Source organism: Pelecanus crispus, chromosome 1 (genome assembly GCF_030463565.1).
Source record: "Pelecanus crispus isolate bPelCri1 chromosome 1, bPelCri1.pri, whole genome shotgun sequence".
In the NCBI taxonomy this organism is placed as follows: Eukaryota; Metazoa; Chordata; class Aves; order Pelecaniformes; family Pelecanidae; genus Pelecanus; species Pelecanus crispus.
Window position 1 is genome coordinate 178,099,406 of NC_134643.1, and position 22,655 is coordinate 178,122,060.

The 22,655-nt window shown below is 37.3% G+C and overlaps 1 protein-coding gene across 4 annotated transcripts in view; it reads left to right on the plus strand.

Annotated features, from left to right (window-relative positions):
• Positions 1-223: 223 nt before the first annotated feature.
• RBM26 (RNA binding motif protein 26) overlaps positions 224-22,655 on the plus strand; it is a 56,744-nt gene continuing 34,312 nt past the window's right edge. For 2 of the 4 annotated variants that reach the window (XM_075712490.1, XM_075712505.1), the window contains exons 1-8: positions 224-294; positions 13,543-13,661; positions 14,187-14,323; positions 15,207-15,295; positions 15,872-16,083; positions 17,927-18,187; positions 20,735-20,974; positions 22,452-22,592. In XM_075712490.1, the coding sequence (XP_075568605.1) occupies positions 224-294; positions 13,543-13,661; positions 14,187-14,323; positions 15,207-15,295; positions 15,872-16,083; positions 17,927-18,187; positions 20,735-20,974; positions 22,452-22,592 (1,270 nt within the window). Of the gene's footprint in view, positions 295-13,542; positions 13,662-14,186; positions 14,324-15,206; positions 15,296-15,871; positions 16,084-17,926; positions 18,188-20,734; positions 20,975-22,451; positions 22,620-22,655 lie in introns of all 4 variants that reach the window. The other 2 variants (XM_075712480.1, XM_075712497.1) reach the window with 2 other exon arrangements.

The following is a 22,655-nucleotide window of genomic DNA, read 5'->3' on the forward strand; positions in this document are numbered from 1 at the left end:
CGGGGCCCGCAGGGAGCAGCCGCCGCTCGGCTGGTTCCGCCCCCTTCGTGGCGCTGGGCCTCCGGCCCCTGCCAGGCGGCCTCTGCCGAACCGGGAGGCGGCCGCGGCCTCGGCGGGTGGGGGGAGGCGCGGCGGGAGCCGGGGTCCCGGCCGGCGGGGGCGGCGCGGACCCCGCCGCCGTTGCTGCTGCTGCCGGGGAGGCGGGGGGCCCGGGCCGCTCTGGATGGTGGTTAAAATGATCATAGAAAACTTCGAGGCGCTGAAATCCTGGCTCAGCAAAACCTTGGAGCCCATGTGAGTAGTCGCGACCCTTCCTCTCTCCTCCGCCCCCTCCAAAATAAAACACCTCTTGGAAAAGACGGGCATCCTCAGGGGAGGGAAGCGCTGTGCCGGAGAGGCCCGGGAGGGCATCCCGGGAGATGCCCTCCCAGCGCCCTTCCCCCGGCCCCCTTCCGTGGGGGCCCTGCACGGGGCCGCGCCGTTCCCCCGCGCTCCCGGCTCCGTCCTCGGCCGGGAGGTAGGACCGGCTTTCTCCGGAGGATGCCGCTTCCCCCCCTAGCGACCGTATTCGCCTTTCCCTTTGTAGCCCAGGGTAAGCGGGAGGTGATGTGTCTGCCTCTGCAGCTCGCTGCTCCTGCTCTCGGTCCCCGTGGAAGCCAGGTTAATAACCACGGCCTGCCCTGTCCGCTGACCTTCTCTGAGAGAGCTCAGGTGCCATTGGGGCGTTTTCCAGGATAGTGGGCATTTCCCAGTAGCATTTTCTATAGACTTGCCGCACGTCGTTCTCGGTCGTTTTGAATATCTGACGCTCTCTTGTTTCCCTCCCTCCCCCCCCCCCCCAAATAAAAATTGCATCAGTAGAGCACTTGGGAATAGGAGCCCCAGAGAATAATTTGCCTATTTGTGAATACCCGCTTGGCCTGTAAGCATAACATTCATGTGAGTAATTGGAACTCTTCTGCAAACAGTCCGTGTCTTCCTTCTCTGAATGATATTTTAGTAGAACTGCGATGTGAACTTGGTTTTAAAGGTTTCACCTTCTGGAAGTATGGTGTCTACAGACATTTTAGATCAAGGCATGCACTGGAATTGTCATACTGAAACACTGTTTTAACATGTCTGAATTAAATTGCTGGAGCTTGATTTGAGTCAATAGAACTAGAACTTATAAATTAATTGTGGTATTAACTTTTCTTCTGAGATGTTTGGCCACTGTTGATTTTACTCTGATGCTGTCAAATAGGGAAAAAAAAAAAAAGAAGTCTGCTTTATGGCTTTCATAGCCATTACTTAAGTATATGTATGTACATGCACAGTTTGTATGGCTTATGCTGAAATAACTTGAATAACTTACAAAATGCTTGGACATTTTTAGGAGAGCTTCACTTGTGGTTTGAGGAGGGGGTGGTGGTGTTCTTTTTTTTCAATGGGACCTAATCTGAACCACACTGAAATAGACGAGTCTTGAACTTCATTTCAGTGGACTTTGAATTAGGCCTGCAGCAAATTACGCTGAGTGCTTTTATATAGAAGGTTCGACCCTTAAGACTGTAGTAGAGATTATTTTTTTTAATTTGCAAAAAAAATGCATTATCTCATAAAGGTGTAGTTCTGGGAAGGCAAATTAGTCTTTGTCTTGGGTCAATGTAAGGGAATATTAGAATAACAGAGCATGTTGTGTTCTCTGGTAATAGATCCAGCTAGTCCTCTGATGTAGAATGCTCCCCGTTGGTCTCTGGATACTTTTTTGCACTGATTCTGTTAATGGCAATCAGCAGTTCGATATCAGTACTTAGAGTGTGCTGGTCAAGAGGCTTGGAACAGGCGATACTTAACTTTGGAAAAATCTTGTCATTTCCAAAATACATGTCGGTAATTTGAAATGATAAATCATACACACTTATCTCTCAGTTGGTCAGCAGCTGGAGATAGATATGTTAGCTTCAAAGAGTTTGTAAGGATCATTTTTAAATTCTGTGAAATCTGAAACTGGAAGGCCACTAGTGGCGTTCACAGGAATGCTTCAGTTGACTTCAAAATCCCTTTATTGAGTAAATACATTAGGTTGCTTTGATTTTGCAGAACGGTATCCAAAATTCATTTATACTGTCCCTCTGCTCTTTCTTGAGTATTATGCATCAGGAGCTGAAGTTTGACTTTCACCAGTGAATAATGAAAGTTTCCTATTCACAATATAAAAAGTATCAAAAGTTTGCCAGATACTATTTAGCTGGAGGTCAGTATGGTTCCTCAGTCTTTCCCCTCAAGCTCCATTCATTAGTGATGTGTAGTAGTAACTTCTTATCCAGGTAACAAACTCAGGTTGTTCCATGTTTCTCTGTTTGTTTGATAGATAGTCTGTGATAATCTGCTAGTGATAGTCAGCAGTTAAAGGATGAAATTGGGATTTTTAGCTTTTGTGCTCAGTGCAGTTTTCTGCTTTTTAGCACTAAAAGGACCAGCGTGTTTCTGTTAGTTAAATGCAGTGTGTGAGCAGTTCAAATGTGGTTCTCGTGCTGGAAGATGTATGTCGTGGGGTAGGGAATTGCTGACCTGGAGGACGTTGAGTTCTCTGAATTTTTAGCCTTGGGAGGAAACAAACCAGCAGGGCCTGTTAAATTCAGCTGTCATTCAGTTTTGTGCAATGTCCTATGTAACTGCATTAGTCTAATAATTATTGGAATTAGTGGAGAAGTATTGTCATTTCCTAGCAGTCAAATACTCTTGGAGCTGCTTCTGATCTCAGCTATCTGAAATGTGTGCCTACAGCCATAGCTTCTGGCTGTGTGAAAATTTTACTGTGCAGTTACTTCTAAAGAAGTTACTTCTAAAGAAGTAACTGCTGTTGGTGCAGTACTAGTACAATGAGGCCCTAAGTGCTGGTTGTCTGGAGGTGTTACCATAGTCTGAAAATAGTTTTTGACTTGTCTTTTCCTTTCAATGAAACAAAAAAATGTGCCAACTTTTTTATCTCCTGGGTCTTTCAGAAACCTTTAGCTGCAAGATAGGCAGCTGAATTTCCTAAGTAGACTAAAGAAGACACCACTGTATTAGATCATTATGGAGGTGTTGTCTTGGTAGTTTTAAGGGGAGAAGTGCATTTAAGAAGACACCTAAATAAATGTCACACAAACGTATATAGGTCTATATTTATGTGCTAGTTATCTAGAGCTGAGTAGTTAGAACATGCTTTCTGTTCCAAGTTGCCCATTTCCAAGTAGCTAGCAGTTTTTAATCAGGATGTATATAGCTTGTTCCAAAGACCATAATGTGTGCTTCTGAAACATGTTTCAGAGCTAGAAGATAGCAATGTCCATCAAGATTGTTCCATTTCATCATGGAGTTTTATCTTTATAGTATTAGCGAGAATGCTAACTTTTAGTCTAATGAAACAAGTGTGCTATATAATTGTATGGACTGGACATAATTTGGTTGTTGGATTGCTTTTACGTGGTGACTCTGGGAAACACTGTTCATAGACAATGTTTGGAGGAGAGGGATGATGGAGGATTTATGTTTTGGAATTTTTTGTTTGTTTGTGGGGGGTTGTTGGGTTGGTTGGTTTGGTTTGGACTGCTCTAACGCCTTCGGCAAAGCCTTGGTGATCCTCCATGCAAACACTCTTTATCTGAGTTTGGTTGTGTTGCAGTGAGGCAGCAACTGCAAAAGCTACCATGCTGGAGCATTTACACGGTCCAGCTCTGCTTGAGGCTGGTAGAACTCCAGTAACTTTCTGCAGTTCTCCAAAGAGAGGCTGCTTTTGTGGTTTTGGAAGTAACTCTTCGAGCAGCTCAGTTTGGTGTACAGAGAATTACTAAATGTGCACACAGAACTGTTACAGATCCATCTATGTGAATGTAGTACCAGTGTAAACAAAGCGGCAAGAGTATTTTTTTGTGCGTGGCTGCTCCGTATTTGACTAGAACTATGTTGTATGTTCAACTCCAGTCAGCTCTGTAAAGAAGGCGTTTGTCAACAGTCGTCTTTGTTGCTTGCAGACAGTAGTATGCTTAGTTTCTACTGTTACACACTTTTTCTTGTCCATGGCATGGCTTCTGTAAAGTATTTGAAAATAATATTAAACTTGGACTATAACTTTATGTCTGTTGCTTCTAATTTCTGTACTAAGAAGGTCCTCACTGAGCTGTATCTATTCTGATGGTTTTCTTTTCTGCAAGTCCATTCCAGATGCTGTATAAACTATGTATATAATCCTTGCTGGAATATCAGGATCTGGATTGGCAAAGTTCCAAGATTTTTTCTCTTTTTTTTTTCCTTGAATTTGTTTGACTCTCTACCTGTGAAAAAATTAGCTCTTTTATACTAATGCTGCACTCACCATTTTGTCTTGTAAGACATTGTAATGTTCTCCCCCTTGTCCTAATTCTTTACAGTGGAAATTTTTCTTGTTTTTAATTACTTTGTGTAAAATAAATTTAATTAAAATCTTCTGCTGGCCCACTGGATTTTACTTACCAGTTGATTAAGGCTCCCATATCTAATTTTTTTCCATTTTGCTGTATTTACGTTTTTATGAAGGGTTGCTCATGTACTAAATCAGACTTGCAAGGAAGGTGAAAAAATACCTGAAATGATGTTTATGCACTATTTAGGCATACCTCATTAAAATGGAAAGGTTTTTTTGCGTTGGTTAATTATGTAGGTGGTTATGGTGTTGTAACTACTTATGTGAGACAGAATAAAATCCAAATTGTTTAAAGAATATTTTTAATATATTTATCATTGGAATATTTTATGGCAAACAGTATGCTCTGGTGTACAGTTATGCCTTCACTGTTCTATTTTTTGTTTGTCATGTTTTTTAACCTTTCCTTGTTAAATCTCATATTTTGGGTCTGTTTGGATCTTTGCTTAATTGTTAATAGGTTACTGGTTAGTTATTTTCACCCATTTACTTAAGAAAAGTAGTGAATAAAAAAGGTTTAACAGTGGTGTTAAGGAATGTGCTAATAAGCCAAGATACTGCAAGAATAGAAATAAGTTAAAATGAAAAACTTCGATGTTCCTTTCCACATATATGTGGCACACCATCCTACCAATAACACTCAGCGGCCCACCAGGGAGGTCTCACTCTCGTTTCCCATGAAACTTCCTAAGAAGTTCAAAAGCAATAGATGTTTCTCTTTTTTCCACTTACTCTGTTAACACTACATTAAGCTATTTATAACTAAGATAAATAAAGCACAAATACATGTCACTGGTATGTCCCTCCCTTAACACTAGTGAAGTTAGTCTTCTACATCTGTTATGAAACTTGGTAGTTTGTTCACCTGACTCATGGAGAGCTGCTGTATTTGAGAAGTGGAGGTTCCTAAGTTAGAGTGCTGATACTGCTAAGCTTCTGTGTAAAAATACTATGGTAGAATTAAAATAGTGATATTATAAGGCGTAGTCGAAAGCAGAAAATACAGAGAAAATTATTCCTGTTACAGGAAACTTTTCTTGTTCTTACGCTGAACATCAGCAGTGAAATGGAACCCCTTGGCTGCATCGCAAGTCATAGAGACACTATGATGATTTTTGCTTTCTGCATTGAATGTGTTGGACAACTAGCAAGCTGACAGCTGTTCTGCCTCATGAGAGCTGTCTTGAATCTAGAGGTGGCATTTGAAGCTGCCCGTTGCTGGTGGCAGCTGTATGAACATGTCAGACCTGGATATCATGATAATTTAGAACGACTGTAATGACATCAGTAACTTATGTAACAGCGTTGGAGGCTGTTGCATTCCTCCATGTATTTCTATTACTTTAAGTACTGTTAAAGAGTTAATGAAAGCGAGGGTTACAGGAGTGATCCTTCTCATCTACAGTAGTGTCTCAAGATAAAAGTCAGATCTTGCTGAATGAGTCTGTCATTCGTTTTACTTATTGAACGCTGTGGCTTTTTATAGATCTTTTTTAGTAGCAACACAACAGAATGGTACATTATACTTTTATGCCTAAATTATACCAGCTGCTCTGCTCAATATGCAGTGTACATTGTTCTGAACCCACTCAGCCTTGCAAATATGAAGCATGTCTCTCGGCCTTTAAACATAACCATGTCCACCCTGGTTAATGTCAAGAACTGAGCAGTATTCTAGAGAAGTATAAATATTAATCTTTAGGCAACAAAACTAGACTCTGCAATTTAGTTTGTAAATTCTCAGGATCAGAGTACAGCAAATAACATGCACCCACATGTTATTTCCTTTACAGAAAGACCAATTGCCTGGAGGACTTCAGACATGCTTTTCTGGTTTCAGTGTATTGCAGTAGTTTAAATTTGTCAAGGAACTAGTTTCAGGACTTGCAGCACCTTTTTGGTCTGTACATTCATTTTAAAAAATAAAGGGAAAAAAAAAAACCCTCGTAGTTCCTTTTATCATTTTAAAAAAGTAGTGTGTGTGTGTACTAGCTGTGTCCAAAATGAAGTCTAGATTGAGGGTCTTGGCATTAGCTTGAAATAAAGACAATGAAATGTATCTGAAATGAACAAGTAGTGTTTTCGTTACAAGGGAAATTTATTGAAGTTTCTTTTCTGTCCTCACTCCTCTCCCTCCCCCAAGCACATTTTTTCCCGTAAGTGAGTAACTGTGTTCATTTTGTGAAAACTGTCAGATTACAGTTGGACAGCTTCAGCATGAGATTTTTTTTTTCCCTTGCTCCCCCCCCCCAGTAAAAAAGTTATGTACCCTATAGTTAAACACTACTTATGTATATCTCCCTTTGGGAATTTGCATACATTTGCCAAACATTTTAACCAGAGGGCAGACTTTGGAACACTAGACCTTCCCCCCCCCCGTAGAAATGCGTGAGTTAAGTTATATTGCCAAAAAGCTTAAAAAAATAAAATTAATTTTCTGTGTAATGGTTGAATTGTTGTCTAATAACTGTAAAATTTAAGCAGCAGTTTGTTTTGCCATGCCAGTGAGATTTTTAGCAAAATAAAGGATTATCCTCTTGTTAAATTGATTTCTGTAGTGTTTACTACAGCACCATAGTACCACGTCTGCACCAAATACTGTAGATACTACTTTTAAAAAAAAAAAAGACCAGAAATAATTACTTTTTTTAAGCCTCCAGTTCAAAGTGGCTACTTAAGAACTGACAAATGATGAATTGCAGCATGAGGAACTTCATAGCACTAGAGATGTGGTTTTTTTCTGAGAGGATAATACCTGGGTTTAGATATTTCAGACCTTTCCTCAAGCTAGTTAGTTAATACTTTAAAAGACTTCAGCTTCGTATGTGTGTAGTATACCTAGAATATGCATCTTTACTCATTCTGTGCTTTGTCACATTGGAAAATGTTACTCGAGGAAGTCAGACTGGAGTAGGATAGGCAAAGTTAATAAGATGTTTAAATATGTGAACTTTTAAGGTATATTCTTACCAACTTCATGACCGTCATTCTTGAGTCTGCTTGTCATTTTTTCATTCCTTGCATTTCTTCTTCCTTGGTTTAAGAATTCATCAGGTACTTCTTTTTTTTTTTTTCTTTCTGTCAGCGTGAGTATTATAACAGGAGTCCTAGTGGCCTTATATTCAGTATTTACTTGGCACAGAGTTCAGGGCCCTGTTGGGGAGACATGCCCAAAGTTCTCAGTTGGTAGTGGAATTTTTAAGTCCAGCAGAGGCTTTCAAATCTGCCTTCCCTTTTGATACCTTTTACATTAAAAATACTCAGATAAAAAGCATGTTTTGTCTCTCATTTTGATATTTATTTTTGTACTGATGCTTAAACACATTCATAGGCACTAACCCGGCAAAATATGTCCTCGGCATACTGTATTCAAAGCTTGTATTTATTCTTTCTTAAGGCTTGAGAGATGTTTACTGTATGCTTCTATTCAATATCTTTTAAAATGGTTCTTATGTAATATTTATGTACAAAGGTATTTTGCTGGTTTGGCTTATCTGCCTTGTTGAATTACTTTTAGCTATTTTGGCAAGGTCTTTCTAAGTCAATGTAAGCTCTGTTGTTAATAAGGCATTTTGTATGTACAGCTAACACCAGTAACATTTTTTGCAAACAACTTTATTATGTATTCCACATCCACTGAATTTGTAAGCTAAGGCTGATGCCTGTAATTGCATGGTGATGATAAAAATCAAAGTGAGTTCTCAGAACATGTCTAGTATTTTATATTTTAAAATATGTAAATCTGAGTATTGGAAATGGGTAGATTGAGTGGTGTTAAATGAATTGCAAAGTATTCAATTAAAAAAAAAAAAAGACCATACAGAGAAGTGAGTCCTCTTCAGCTAAATTACTTTCCCCTTCTCAAACATTATTTAAAAATTATATATGTATATATGTTTTTAAGGCTTAAATTTACTCGTAACAACTTCAGCTTTCCTCTTCTGCTTTATTTTCTTTATTTGAAATGGTAATTTCAAATAATGACTGCAAAACCAGATGAGATCAGAAACAAAGGATTTTGAAAGAGGGATTTTGAACTTTTCTGTGAGGTTTGTTGCAGTTGTGAACTCCTGCTCCTACAATCGAACAAAATATTTGATTGGGTGTTACTTTCCTTTTTGAAGCTTTTCTCTGGTGGTTAGCAGTTGGAGGTATCCAGATCGTTCTCTGAAGAACATGTAGAGCTCTAGCAAGAGAATTCTTCCATCTATGCCTGTATATTAAATACTGTTTATCAAAGCAGGAGTACCAGAGCAATCTTCCTTGCTTAATATAGAGCAGTAGACACTGCATATTCTCTGACTGATAGAGTACAGACTCTGCAGAAAAGCATTACTAGAGGTAAAAACATTTAGCATTACTAGTTAGGATCATATATTCAGTAAGTGGGTGTAAGAAAACATGCTGTGGTGTTTAATTGTAGCAGGCATTGGGATGTACTTGCTGCAGTGAAAACGAGTTCGTATTACTTGCACCAACTGGTTTTTGTTTGTTAAAGAAAACACGAAAGAGAAAACAGGAGGAGAAATTTATGTGATTATTGATGCTTATTACTGCTTGTAGCACATGCCTACAAAAAGTTGAGGGGAGGTAGGTACAGGATTCAAAGTTGAGAAATGTTTTACATGTTTAAATGCATGTGAACGTTTTTCTAGTAGCCAAATTGTAGCAGAAGAGTGAAGTTACATCTAAATTTCTGTTACGCTTTTAATGCACAGATTCCATTTATGTTCAGGTCTGTGACGTACTGCACCATATTCAAGTTAAGCTAAGGATTCAAACCTCTATTTAAGAACTAAAAATGTGTATCATTCTGTCAACACTAGAAGTTAAATATAAATTTATTTTTAGTTTTGAATGCGACTTAGACTATTTGAAATGTGTGGGTGATACGATTTTTCTCATTTTTCTGAATTGTCAGTTAAGGACATTTCTCTATTAATCTTACAATCTGCAAGAATATAGCATGAGATCTACTGTATGGTAAGTCCTTGTGCCACACAGTATATTTTGCTGCCATCAGCATTGGTGCCTTTCCTGTTTTCTTTAAAGTGACATCACTTAATAAAACAATGTTGACTATAAGAGCATAAAATACAAGACAGGTTTAGAAAAACTGATAAAGCTAGCTCAAAATGAGTGAAGAATCCATGAATGCACAACAAAGATACAGCAAGCATATTGCATATTATTCACACACAAAGTCTACTGTTCTGTAAGAAAATACTGTTAAACTAGAGAACATAAGAATTTATTTATCGGAAAAACTCGAGGCCTCTATAATCCAAACCTGCAGATTTTGACTAAACCAAAGGATGGAGAATTTATAGACAACATTTCAGAATTCAGTTTGAATGAAAAAACTTTTAAAAAAAAGCAGCTCTCCCCCCAAACAAAACCATTAATGGTAATATCCAGATCTTTAATAGCTATAATGAACAGAAATATTCAGGCAGACCTCCTGTATTCACAGTTGTGCAAAGCTTAAATTTCTTTTTTACTTCATGAGACCAGTTACTCCTCTCTTCCACCACTTCGGGTTGCTAGCAATTTAATTTTAGCGTCATCTTACCAAAAAAAAAAAAAAAAAAGCCAAAGCATTTTATAAGAGTCTGAAAAGTAGTAAAAGATCAGACTATAACCTTGTTAAATCTATCTATACTAGCTATAGAAACAAGCATCGTCTTCACAATAGTGTGGAGAAAACAGATCAGTTTGTGGGTTTTTTTCAAGCTTTGAATAACAGATATAGAAGAGGAGACTTCTGTTTCAAGTTAGCACATAAAAAAGGAAGTCAGCCTTTGGCTGTGTAAAGATCATTAGCAGTTTAATTTTAAAAAGTGAAAAGAAATCACATAAAACCATACTGTTGATTTACAAAAACATTTTCTACCACAAAATTACTGCTTAATTAGCATCAATTTGAAGTACTTTGTTAGTATTTCTTAAAAAATAGTATTTGTTGAATAGCCAAAACAAATACAGAATTTTAACCTGAAAGCATGTAAGTTCTTCCTGTTGCGTGCAGGGGAATTTCTACACTGACATACTGAATAATAATAATAATAGAATTCAGTACGATTGTTTTGCATTGTTCATATGTGGTTGTATCGCATACGGAGTGATAAATGCTAAGACAGTGCCACAGGAGGAAGTGATTCTGTGTTTTGGAAATTAAAAGTACATTTATGTATGTTTTTATTGAGGATATTTTCTTGAGAGTATCTTGAGTTGGGTGGATGGATTGGAATTCTGAGGTGGTTCTGGGGCGGACAATATTGCTAAGATTTCCAAAATCATCATTGGGCGGGAAGGAGGAAAGCACTAATTGTTATTTTTAAATAAGTTTTGTTGTTTGTTTAGGTTTTGGGGTTTTCTGTTTGGTTTATTTTTTTGTTACACCTTTTGGAGTCTAGGTGGATTTCCAGACAAGATTTTCCATTTTCTACCCTGCTAATGAGAGAGGAATTACTTGAAACTGAATATGAGGTGGTTGTATAGTCACTACTGTAGGAGCTGGAGAATTAAAGTACATTGCAGTAGCTAACAGCAGTGGGTTTTTATCTTATAGACTGGCTTTCTCTTTTCTTTTTTCACAAAACAATTTTGAGTGCATGTGTCATCATTTAAATCAGTTGTAGCAGATTTTGAACAGTGGCAGCTGACTGTTTGTCTTGTCAGATGAGAACCAAATTTGTGGAAATTGAAGTAAAACTATTCAGCTTGTAATGTTTTATCTGATTTTTGTGGAGACTAGAAAGGAGAAGAAAAGAATTGAGGATTATCGAGTGAAAAGTGTCCCCTCCCCACAAAATTGTTTTGCTGTTATGACTATAGATAGATAATCTGAAAATAGCACACTAATTTTCTGAGGCATGATTCAGCTTGAAACTGGGTGAGGACTGAAAATCTTCTGTAGTGACATCAAAGTTGCATGAAGGAACAGTAAAAAAAAAAAAAAAAACTTGCAAATTCAAGCAATGAGAAGTTATGAAATGCTGGTGTTAGGGCCTCCTGGGGCCTATACTGGTTGAGAACCATCACTGCAGCCTATGAGGAACATTCTGTTCAACATCGGGCTTTCAGATAATCTGCTTGGATGATGTGCTCAGGTGCTAGCAGCGTAGAAGAGACCACGCAGCCCTACTGCTCTTGCTGTAGGAGGTTATTTATGTGCCTGCTTCCAAGATGACTTGGTGCTTGGACAGCATTTTCTTCTGGATAAAGAATTTTTAACTGTGCATGGGGGCAAACCAGATGCGATACTTGAAGGAAGACATCTCTGAAGAATTTTCAATCAGTGTGCAGTCTGTTTTTTGATTAACAGTATATATTTGCATTTTGTCAGTTTAGTGTATGCGGGTTCTTCTGGAACGTAGACTGTGAACTCCCATCTCCTGTATCTGTGACTAATGCAGACTAATACAGAATACTGTGATGTGTCCCCTGGCAGCTCAAGTTGCTTTTACAGCATGAAATTCTGCTATTGCCTGCTTTCTAGAGGATGCTGAGTTATGTTTGAAGCTTTGACCTTTAACTTCAGAGCACTCTGTGCTGGGCCCAGGCTATCCAGAGGATCTCCTGAGGATGGATGCTGACAGATCTGCTTCCTCTGCTTAGTGGATGTGTTTGCACAGAGGATATTGCTTGCTGTGCAGGAGATAGCTTCTTTGGAGAGAGGAATTAGGTAGCGTGATATGGTGAAGGATTTGGTTTCTTCTGCCCATTGTCTAAAATGCATGTCATTTAAATGATCAACATTCAGATTTATAATTAAACTTTAGCATTGAAATGTCACTTGTTTTAATGTGGAAGAGATTGGGAATGGCAGTTTTATTCCATCAATGTGACTGGTGGACTTACGTGCTGGAATGGTATTTGTGTGATATTCATATTCAGTGCAACTCCCTGACTGCAGTTGAATTTTACTTCTTGGTTATTTTGACAGAATGTACAGTTAGGATGCATCAGTGCAATTTTTTTCCTCTTGTCGTTCTTTAAAACACTAGTATTAACTTTGATTCCACCCAGACAAGCTAGCTATCGGTACTGCATGACCAGTGTGCATGTGTTAAATCCTGCCTGGTTTTGTGGGATCTGAGGTCTTCCTTTGCTTTTGTGCTAAGTAATGGGATTAAATGGTTTAAGAAAACGCTGCTGTTCCACCTGATAAACCAGTGTCTATTTCATTAGTTACTAGTTTTGAATTACGAAGCATGAAATGGTTTTTTGCAGTATGCTTGCTTGTTTTGGCAGGCTTTACTCTATAGCACCACTACAAAGTTCATTGTAGATTACTATTCATGAAACATTATAATAAAATTATATCAGTTATATTAAATAATGTTCTACTTAACGTGGGTATACAGCTTACTCTATTCTAAGTTCTTTGTTTGATGTGCACGAGACCATCAGCTTCTACACTGAAGTGCTCCATACTTAATTTCAGATTGAATTTAGATGTCTTCAACGGATAGTGATCCCCTAAATTTCACTTCATTGTCTGTGTACCTCTTACGGAGATTTCTGTGATAATATTGTATGAATGCTTTTTCCTTAATCTGCTTTTTAAGGTGTTCATATGTAGGTAGTAATTAGATTCTTTAAAAACATACTTAAGAGAAAGAGTCTCTCTGAGAGTCTGAATTTTTTTATAGCATAGATCACTTCTGCTGTATGCATTTGTAATTAGGTAGACTGACTTTTCCCCATTAACAGTCACTTAGTCTTACACTCACAATTACTGATTTCATCATTGGGAAATTATGGAAGTATTCATTGTATTTGTAATTGTTTTCAAGACTATTAGGCAGTTGGAGCTGTTTCATTGTAAATAGTTCTTTCTAGTTTGCTATGAGGTGCTCCGTGGAATATTGTTTGGAAATATTCTAGACAGTTCCTTCTCTGGAAAAGGAAAGTGATACTTAACAATCTTACATATCTGGACTCTGTCTTAAAAAAATACCCCGAGTGTTTTTCAGTTACTTTGGCAGGAAAGGTTTTGGTCCTCTATATGTATTGGTCATACCAGTTTCAGACATTAACTTCTGTAATTTAATGGCTTCTTTTTTCTTTTCCTTTTTTTTTTTTTTTTTTTTCAATTAATCTATTTGCAGATGTGATGCAGATCCATCTGCTCTAGCTAAATATGTTCTGGCTTTGGTAAAGAAGGATAAAAGTGAAAAGGAACTGAAGGCATTGTGTGTTGATCAGCTGGATGTATTTCTTCAGAAAGGTATAGTCTTTGTAATACCAATTAAGCTTGAGTGAAAAGTCTGTCTTGTTTAATTCATTCAAACAATCTGCATTAATCTCTTTATTAGCTTTATTACTTTGAAGTATGTAATTCAATTTGCATGAAGTAATTTGTTTTAAAAAACAGGTGTATAGCACAATATGCATATATTAGGTATACATTTTCTGTCTATTGCTATTCCTGGAAGAAAATTACATATATTAAGAATTATTGCCAGAATTAGAAGTATTGGAGCTCTGTATATATTCCAGAAATATTCTTCCAGATGTTTTATTGAGACATTAAATAATTGAAATTGAAACCTCTATGAAACATTGTCATTACTGACATGTTTCTTGACTCTGTAAATGTCCTTTCTAAGTATAAAATTAGCAGAGTATTTAAAAATAATACTCTTCATTGTTTTAACTTTTTGGTGAATTTTGATTTTTTATTTATTTATTTTTAAAGCAAATGTTAACTGAAGTTTTGAATAATGGATATTTGTACACGATTTACTTTTAGAAACTCAGATATTTGTGGAAAAACTGTTTGATGCTGTGAATACGAAAAGCTATCTACCTCCACCAGAACAGCCATCGTCAGGAAGCCTGAAAGTAGAATTTTTCCAGCACCAAGAAAAAGAGACAAAAAAAGAAGAGGTAGGCATTGATTTTATTCTAAATTTACATCTTTTTTCTTCATTCCTGTGGTTTGCTTATGTGGTTCAACTTCATCATGTTTATCTGTTTATTAATAATAGTTCCAAAACTTACACTACAGCATTAAAATATGTTGGAAGATTTGTGCCTAGTATGTTGAGTACTGCCGCACGATTTTCTAAACTAAGTGGGTGCTTCAAAGGTAAACCAAAGGAGTCCTGACTAGGCAAATGTAAATAAAGTTACTGAGTAGTGTAGGAGTTGCGGTACAACCTACGTTAGTTCTTTGCTTAGGATTGCTGTTGTAGTTATGCTGCCCTTTAATTCAGCATAAATCCAGGCTGCCATTCCAAATGGCAGTCCTCATTCCTCCAGCTGCTTGGTATAGGTAACATCCTTATACCAACACAAGTGTTTATGTTGTTCTTTGAGCCAGAAGAGTAGCTTTGTCCTTTTCAACAGCAGCCTAGGTTTGGCTGCATGAAAGTGTTTAACTGTGATCTGAACCAGCTAACCTGCTGATGAAGAAAAGACCGTACTGTTTCAGTCATTGAATATTCATGTCTTCCCAGATCTGTCACTGCACCTTAGTATGGATTTTTGTCCACCTGTAGCAAAAGCAGATGTATTTTCAGTGCAGTACAATAAGGATTGCTTACTCGGCTTTATTTTCTCCCAACCCGTGCTTTGAATATTCCTAGAAATAAAAATCTAATATGTTATGAAGATTCTTTAATTGCATTAGATGCAAATATCTTGTTTCAGTTCAATGTTACTGCTGACTTTGCTCAGCATTTTGAATTTTTTGTTTTTATTTGGTTGTACATAAGTCTCCATGATAGTGTACTCATGTTTTGATCTAATGTATATACTTGAAATTCAGATAGTTAAAGAGGAAGAGCGAGAGAAAAAGTTTTCTAGAAGATTAAATCACAGCCCTCCTCAGTCAAGTTCTCGCTATAGAGATACCAGGTAATAAATTTTGCTTAACCTCTTATATCAGTAATCAGATGGATTTGGATTTTTATAGTGTTACTAAATTAAATATTTTCTTTCTGTATTGTCACCTAGTAAGCCTAAAAATAAGACTTTTAGCACTTTTATGCATACGTAGATAAATGGTGAGTTTATAAGTGACAGTGTAAACTGTCTCTGAGTTGTGCATAACTATCATAATTGAGTTTTATGATTCATTTTTGTTAGATTTGTGGTTTATATTACAACACTTACTCTGCTCAGTATTGAGATCGAGTCGTGATAATTTTATTTTACAAGCCTTCCCTTGAGTAATTGTTACCTTTTGGTGTTTCCAACTTGGGCAAAGTGCAGTGTTGGGCAGAAACAGAATTTTACATAAGTTTTAAAATCTTTATGGATGGTAAAAGTAAAATGCATAAACTAAATAAGAAAGGAAGGGCCATAGTTAGATTCCGTTTGTAGCTTTTCTCTAATTTTTCATTGACATTTCTTGAGGTTTTTAATGGTAGTTGAGGTTTTAAATTACGGCTTCATAATTCTTGTAATTAACCTACAAAATTACATATTTAGAAGCCGTGATGAAAGGAAAAAAGATGAACGTTCTCGGAAGAGAGATTATGACCGAAATCCTCCCAGAAGAGATTCCTATAGGGATCGATATAACAGAAGAAGAGGGAGGAGTCGGAGCTACAGCAGGAGTCGAAGTAGAAGTTGGAGCAAAGAGAGATTGCGGGACCGGGATCGAGACCGGAGCAGAAGCCGGAGCAGAACACGAAGCAGAGGTACCAACAGTTGGTCTCTAAAATACGGTGAATGTTGCCTACAAAATTAAGACACTAAACTTAAACGCTATGTTCAAGATGTACCAGAATTTCCTCTATTGTTCTTGTTTCTTTGTTCAAATTTAGCTTCGTTTTCTCTGGAAATAAGGCTTATGTGATTATGTTTTCAGTATTTGCTTTCCCCTCTTCCCCTCCATTCTTCTCTAGTACCTTTGACTGTGTTGGCCACTTTTAAGCAATGTTTTAAGAGAGACAGAAAAATCCGAGTTAATTGCATTTCATTAAGTTTTAGGAAACTCACAATCTGGTTTGGGAAGATAAAGAAATTAATACCCATCTATGGTGGTAGAACTGGCAGAAATTACCTGTTTGACAGCAAATTACTTGTCAAGTGGAACAGTACAGCTCTGTTCTTTTTGTCTTGTCCCTTCCTTGGTGGGGCTGAAATTACAGTGCATTTGCACAGATATGTGTAGGACTTAAGGCTTCAGTACAGTAGTTTTTTTTAATTAAACTTCTTTAAAACAAAGCTGTTTATTCAGCTGAAAAGAACGCTTTTTCCCCCAGTACTGTTACTGATAAATTGGAAAAGAGCACTGAGAGTCATTTTATATCTTTATTTGTCTTAAACAGTGTAGAAGTAAAACTGGTCTGGTTTAAGTCTCCTGTGTATTATTTTTCTTTCTGTAAAATGGGCCTTGGTAACTCAGCCCTAAAAGTAGGAATGCAGGGTTCCTGAAAATATGCGAGTGGATGTTTTCCATACAACTTACGAGCGAGTAAGTTAAATAGTATGCAGCAGTTCAACTAAAAGATGACAATGTGATTAAATCTTAATCTAAGGATTATTTTACATTAACTGCGATGGTAATATCTTATAGACAATATCTTATAGACAAGACAATGCTTTGTTTCTTTTTCTAAGCACATTAAGAAAAGCCTGTTTTATCCACACTTACCTGCCATCTTTAAGACATTTTTATTAATGTTCCTTGAATGTGGGGTTATTTGAGTCTACCAACCTACCTCATGACAGAGCTCTTCTGTCTTAATCTGGATAGTTACTGTTTATTTGATGGTAATAGTAGAAAATGAAGATAATGGTTTGTATGTATTCAGAATAAAAGGTCATGTTACTGCTGTATCTGTCCAGGAGTGTTTCACACCTGCCAAGCACTATTATTTCTCCAGTTGTGACAAAGCTTTGCATGCCGTAAATATATGCATCTGAATGTGGATAAAATGAAGATAAACAACATGAAGATACAACAATAACAGTGCCTTGAAATGTTAAAGATGAACTTTTATAGTGTTTTGAAATGGCGGTTACCTTTCTCTTGCCCATTGCTTCCCTTTATGCAGAATAACTTTCCATCTGAAGTTCTTAGAATACATGCATCACTACAGAAGACGTACTCTGCTTGAAGTTGAATCAGGTTTTGTGCTTTACTGTGGGTATAGCTGTTATTAAAATACCCAGTGGCTGACTATGTACTTTTAAGATTATTATTTTTCTGATTAAACCTTTGGAATGTAGAATCATGGAATAGTTGAGGTTGGAAGAGACCTCTGAAGGTCATGTAGTCCAATGCTCCTTCTCAAAGCAGATAAACTGGAGCAGGTTGCTCAGGACCCTATCCAGTTGGGTTATAAATAACTGAGGGTGGAGACTCTACAGGCACTCTAGGCAACCTGTAGAACATTTCAACTATCATTTTTATATTTTGAGTGGAATTGATGTGGAATAAAGAAACTTAAACAGGTTAGTGGCTGCTTCTGGTGAAAGTGCAGAAAGAATCGCCCAACATAACTTTTTTTTTTTTTTTTTTTTTTCTAAATACAGAAAGGGATTTGGGAAAGCCAAAATATGATATGGATAGAACAGATCCATTGGAGAACAATTATACTCCAGTTTCTTCTGTGACAAATATTTCATCTGGCCACTACCCTGTCCCTACACTGAGCAGCACTATTACTGTTATTGCTCCTGCTCATCATGGAAATAACACTACTGAAAGCTGGTCGGAGTTCCATGAAGAGCAGCTGGACCACAACTCCTATGGAAGACCTCCACTGCCAAAGAAACGCTGTAGAGATTATGATGGTAAGTCTGTATTTTTTTTTAATTGCTTCCTGCAGCTATGATTGGCCCCTTTCTGAAAAGATTGAGGTAAATTTCCTTTCTTTTCCTGATCTCTTCTAATACTGTGTTTTTTCTATTATGCAATTCTTGAATGCAAATTTTATCCCACTTTTTATTAACTTAGCTTTTAGACAGTTTTCTTTATTAGTGTTTGTATATTTTTTTTTAGTTACTAGAATTATATAGATGAAAAATAGTATATTTATATAAAAAAAAGTTATTAAAAAATCCAGCTTTACCCCAGGTTTTCTATCTTATCTTATGTTTGAGCCAAATACTATATTTGATAGTTTTGACCATGATTAGCACCTTACTGACCTCATCATTCTTTTTTATTCCATCCTACCTAAGGGAGAATTTTAACATGAAAGGTCTAGAGCTGCAACTTCCCAGGCTCACGTTAACCCATTTTTCCTGTGTAGAAATAAAATTGCGTGGCTTTTTGTGCTTCTCTGTGTCTTAAGCTATCATTTTGCATGTCTTGTGCCAAAATGCACACAAGATGCTGCTGCAGTTGGCAGACACAGCTAAATTCAGCCAGTCAACCTTTTAGCTCAGAAGAGTTTAAATTTCCCCCTAAAGTTTTTCCTGAGCGTTTTTTTCTTGTTGTTGTATGCCACAATGATGAGTTTAAGATCTAGGCCAGTTTACATTCAGAACTCTGATCAGAATAGAATTTATTTTCAAATAAAGAAAATGGGAGGCTGAGCTCTCAAGTGTTGGCAGAGTTGTACTTGTGAGGGTTAGCTTTGCCAGTATACGTCACAGCAATACTGTGGAGCAAGCAGAGTTGTGAAAGTGTAGTTTTGTTTTGAAGTTTTCTTCTAATGCAAGCTGAGCTGCACAATGTTGTGTCATGGTCTCCCAGCTCTGCAGATGTTTTAGAAACATGTGGGCTAGTATACTTTTGAAGTAACGTTTCCAGGCATGACACTGGGACTTTGTACCTTCAACGGTCTGTCTTCTACAGCACCTTATTATTTCCAGTTTCTGAGTATGAAGCAAATGGTAATGTGTTGGAAAACCGTGATACAGTTGTCCGCAAATTTTTACTGTTTTTTTTGTTTTCCCTATGTTTCTGACTGTTACTAAAATCTCTCAGTAGATGTCTCTTCGATCTGCTTTTCTCATGGATGTTTGTGTCTTCTAAATTTATAAGCTCATCTCTCTCTTCAGTGGCTAGCTGGTTCCAACATACTGCTTTTCTATCTGCACTTTCACATTTTATACTTGACCCTCTGCAGAACTTCTATTTTTCCTTCAATTTATATGTTCTACAACTCTTCCTGAAGATGAAGTAATACAGACTGGTTTTCAGCATCAGGTTTTGAGGAAGTGGACACTCAGCTTTCTTCCTGTTTTATCAGTTGAACTTTCCACCCATACTGCGTTGTATTGTGTTGGGTTTTTTGTGGGGGCTGTTGCTAAACAGATAATCATAGAATGGTTTGGTTTGGAAGGGGCCTTTAAAGGTCACCTAGCCCAACCCCCCTGCAGTGAGCAGGGACAGCTTTAACCAGATCAGGTTGCTCAGAGCCCCGTCCAACCTCACCTTGAATGTTGCCAGGGATGGGGCCTCCACCACCTCTCTGGGCAACCTCTTCCAGTGCTTCACCACCCTCATTGTAAAAAATTTCTTCCTTATATCCAGTCTAAATCTATTCTTCTTTAGTTTAAAACAATTACTCCTTGTCCTGTCACAGCAGGCCCTGCTAAAAAGATTGTCCCCATCCTTCCTGTAGGCCCCCTTTAAGTACTGAAAGGCCGCAATAAGGTCTCCTCGCAGCCTTCTCTTCTCCAGGCTGAACGACCCCAACTCTCTCAACCTCTCTTCGTAGGAGAGGTGCTCCAGCCCTTGGATTATTTTTGTGGCCCTCCTCTGGACCTGCTCCAATGTTTTATGTGCATGTAAAAGAAAATAAATGAATGCCTATTAATTTTTATTTATATGTGTGTATTTCATATTTACATATGTATATATACACATAGATAATACATACATATGTAAATAAAAGTTTTTGTTCTTACATAATCACATTAAACTGTGGCAAAATATTCTAATTCTTCCTGAAGTAATTGCAAAAGAGAAAAAAGAATTGGAGCAAATTTTCTCATGTTGGAACTTTATAATATTAACTTCTAACTTTAACAGGGGTTTCTCAATCCCAGTATCTGCACTTTTTACTTTGAAACAGTGGTTTTGGTAATGTGATGACACCTAGATTACATTCTTCACTTTCACAGTTTTTTGCAATTCAGTGCAGAATTAATTCTCAAGAAAAATCTAACTCCTATATTCTGCTAGAATGTCACTGCAATCTGCCTGTGTGCTGACTGTTAAAATAAAGTTAAACAGCCAATTTAATTTTCTAATATAAATTTCTGCTGGTATGTGATGCTTTTAATTTACAAACTGTTGTATTACACATAGAACATCTCATACCTACTCTGAATCAAACTACAGCTATTGAATATTAACAACAATTCTTTTTGGGTTTGATGTTTCAGAAAAGGGTTTCTGTATGAGAGGAGACATGTGCCCTTTTGATCATGGAAGCGATCCAGTAGTGGTAGAAGATGTGAATCTTCCTGGCATTCTGCCTTTTCCAGCACAACCCCCTGTTGTCGAAGGACCACCTCCTCCTGGACTTCCTCCCCCTCCCCCAATTCTGAGTCCTCCTCCTGTTAACCTTAGACCTCCAGTGCCGCCACCAGGCCCCTTACCACCTAGCCTTCCACCTGTAACAGGTAATTAAAAAAGATTAAAACCCATTTTTTAGTAGAAAAGCCTGGATGTTCTGAGTTGGGTTGTGTGCAGTGCAAAAAGCTATTTTAAGAATGCCAACTGTATTTTAGAAAGTTGTACTATGTTCTACTATGGCATATCTTACCCCAGAATGATTGGGGTTTTTATAGTAATTGTTGCATAGCTGATTGTTGTAAAATTTGCATGTTAAATGTGAATCTTGAATATGGAATAGTATTTTTATTGTGTTTAAGCAAAAGCATGGCATGGCAAAACTCAGTTCTTTGAGTTTTATAGAAGTTGTCTGAAACTGACTACTGTTAGAGAAGGGAAAATCCTGGAAAAGAGAGATATGTGGCACTTCAGTTGTAATACTAAAATTAAAGAGAATTCATGACACGTCAAATTTACACCAGAAAGTATGTCATTTGCAATTAATTTTGAAACTAAACTTGTAAAAGTAACTAAGAAAGAAAATTCTCCAGCTTGTTTACTCTTTCATTGGAAAGTACTTTGGCTCAAATACTAAAAATTACATGAAGACTTGTGTGCCTGGCTGTCAGTTATAAAATAGCAGTTTAATATTCAGTTCTCTTGTGTGGTTTAAAAACTGTTACGTTAGTTTTATGTGATTATTCCTTTCTGTCTTTTTTTATTAACTTAGATGTCCCACTTAGTAAAATTATTCAAGAGCAATTGATATTTGATATTGCTTGAGAGTTTCTGAAACTGTTTTCATTTCTGTTTGATAGTCTATTTAAGTAAGAACTGCATTTATTTATTTCAGTTACTACGGAGAGTAACTGTATTGCTGGGGTGATTAGTTCTGCCTCATGCTATTTCCAGATCTCTGTGGAAAGTCCAAATATGTGACTTTGTATCTTTTTCCAAAACCTGGTTTTACCAATGATTAAATTGAAGGTCAGGCTTGACTGCTCCACTTTGCAAATGTTATGTTACCTGTTGTAAAAAAAGTCCAACCAACCAACCAACCAAAAAAACCCCTCAGTTTTAAGAAGGATCCCTTCTCATTTTCTGCCAGAGTGGTAGGTATCTTCTTGGGTGTTCGGAAAAATAATTTCAATCCAGTTAGTTACTGTCATCATAGAATATTTTTGCTATACACTATTAAAAAATAGGATTTGTTTCTTTGAGGGGTTTTCTAGAACTGTAAAGATCTTCTGGTGGTGAAGATAAATACTGGCTTAGCAATTAAATGTAGCTTGTAGAAAGAACGTGTTTAGAGAATTGTTAAACTATTCAAATGCTTTTGTCTGTAATCTAAGTAATGAGTCATTTGCTGGTGGGGATGGTTTCATATGAATGAATGGTACAGCATCGTGTCTGTATACATGCCCTCTCACACTGCTTTTTTTAAATTGCCTTAAAAACATTTCAGATCAATTTCCTTATGAGTCCAGTGTAATGTAGGTCTAGTGGATAATAAATGAATGCAGTGTTTTCCTTTGTTTTTGACAGGACCACCCCCTCCACTTCCCCCATTGCAGCCTGCTGGCATGGATGCTCCCCCAAACTCAGCAACTAGCTCAGTTCCTACTGTTGTTACAACGGGTATTCATCACCAGCCGCCTCCTGCTCCACCCTCTCTTTTTACAGCAGGTGTAGTACTGAGGCTTTGCCCACAAGGTTTGCTAAATAGAATAACATTGATTCATACTATAC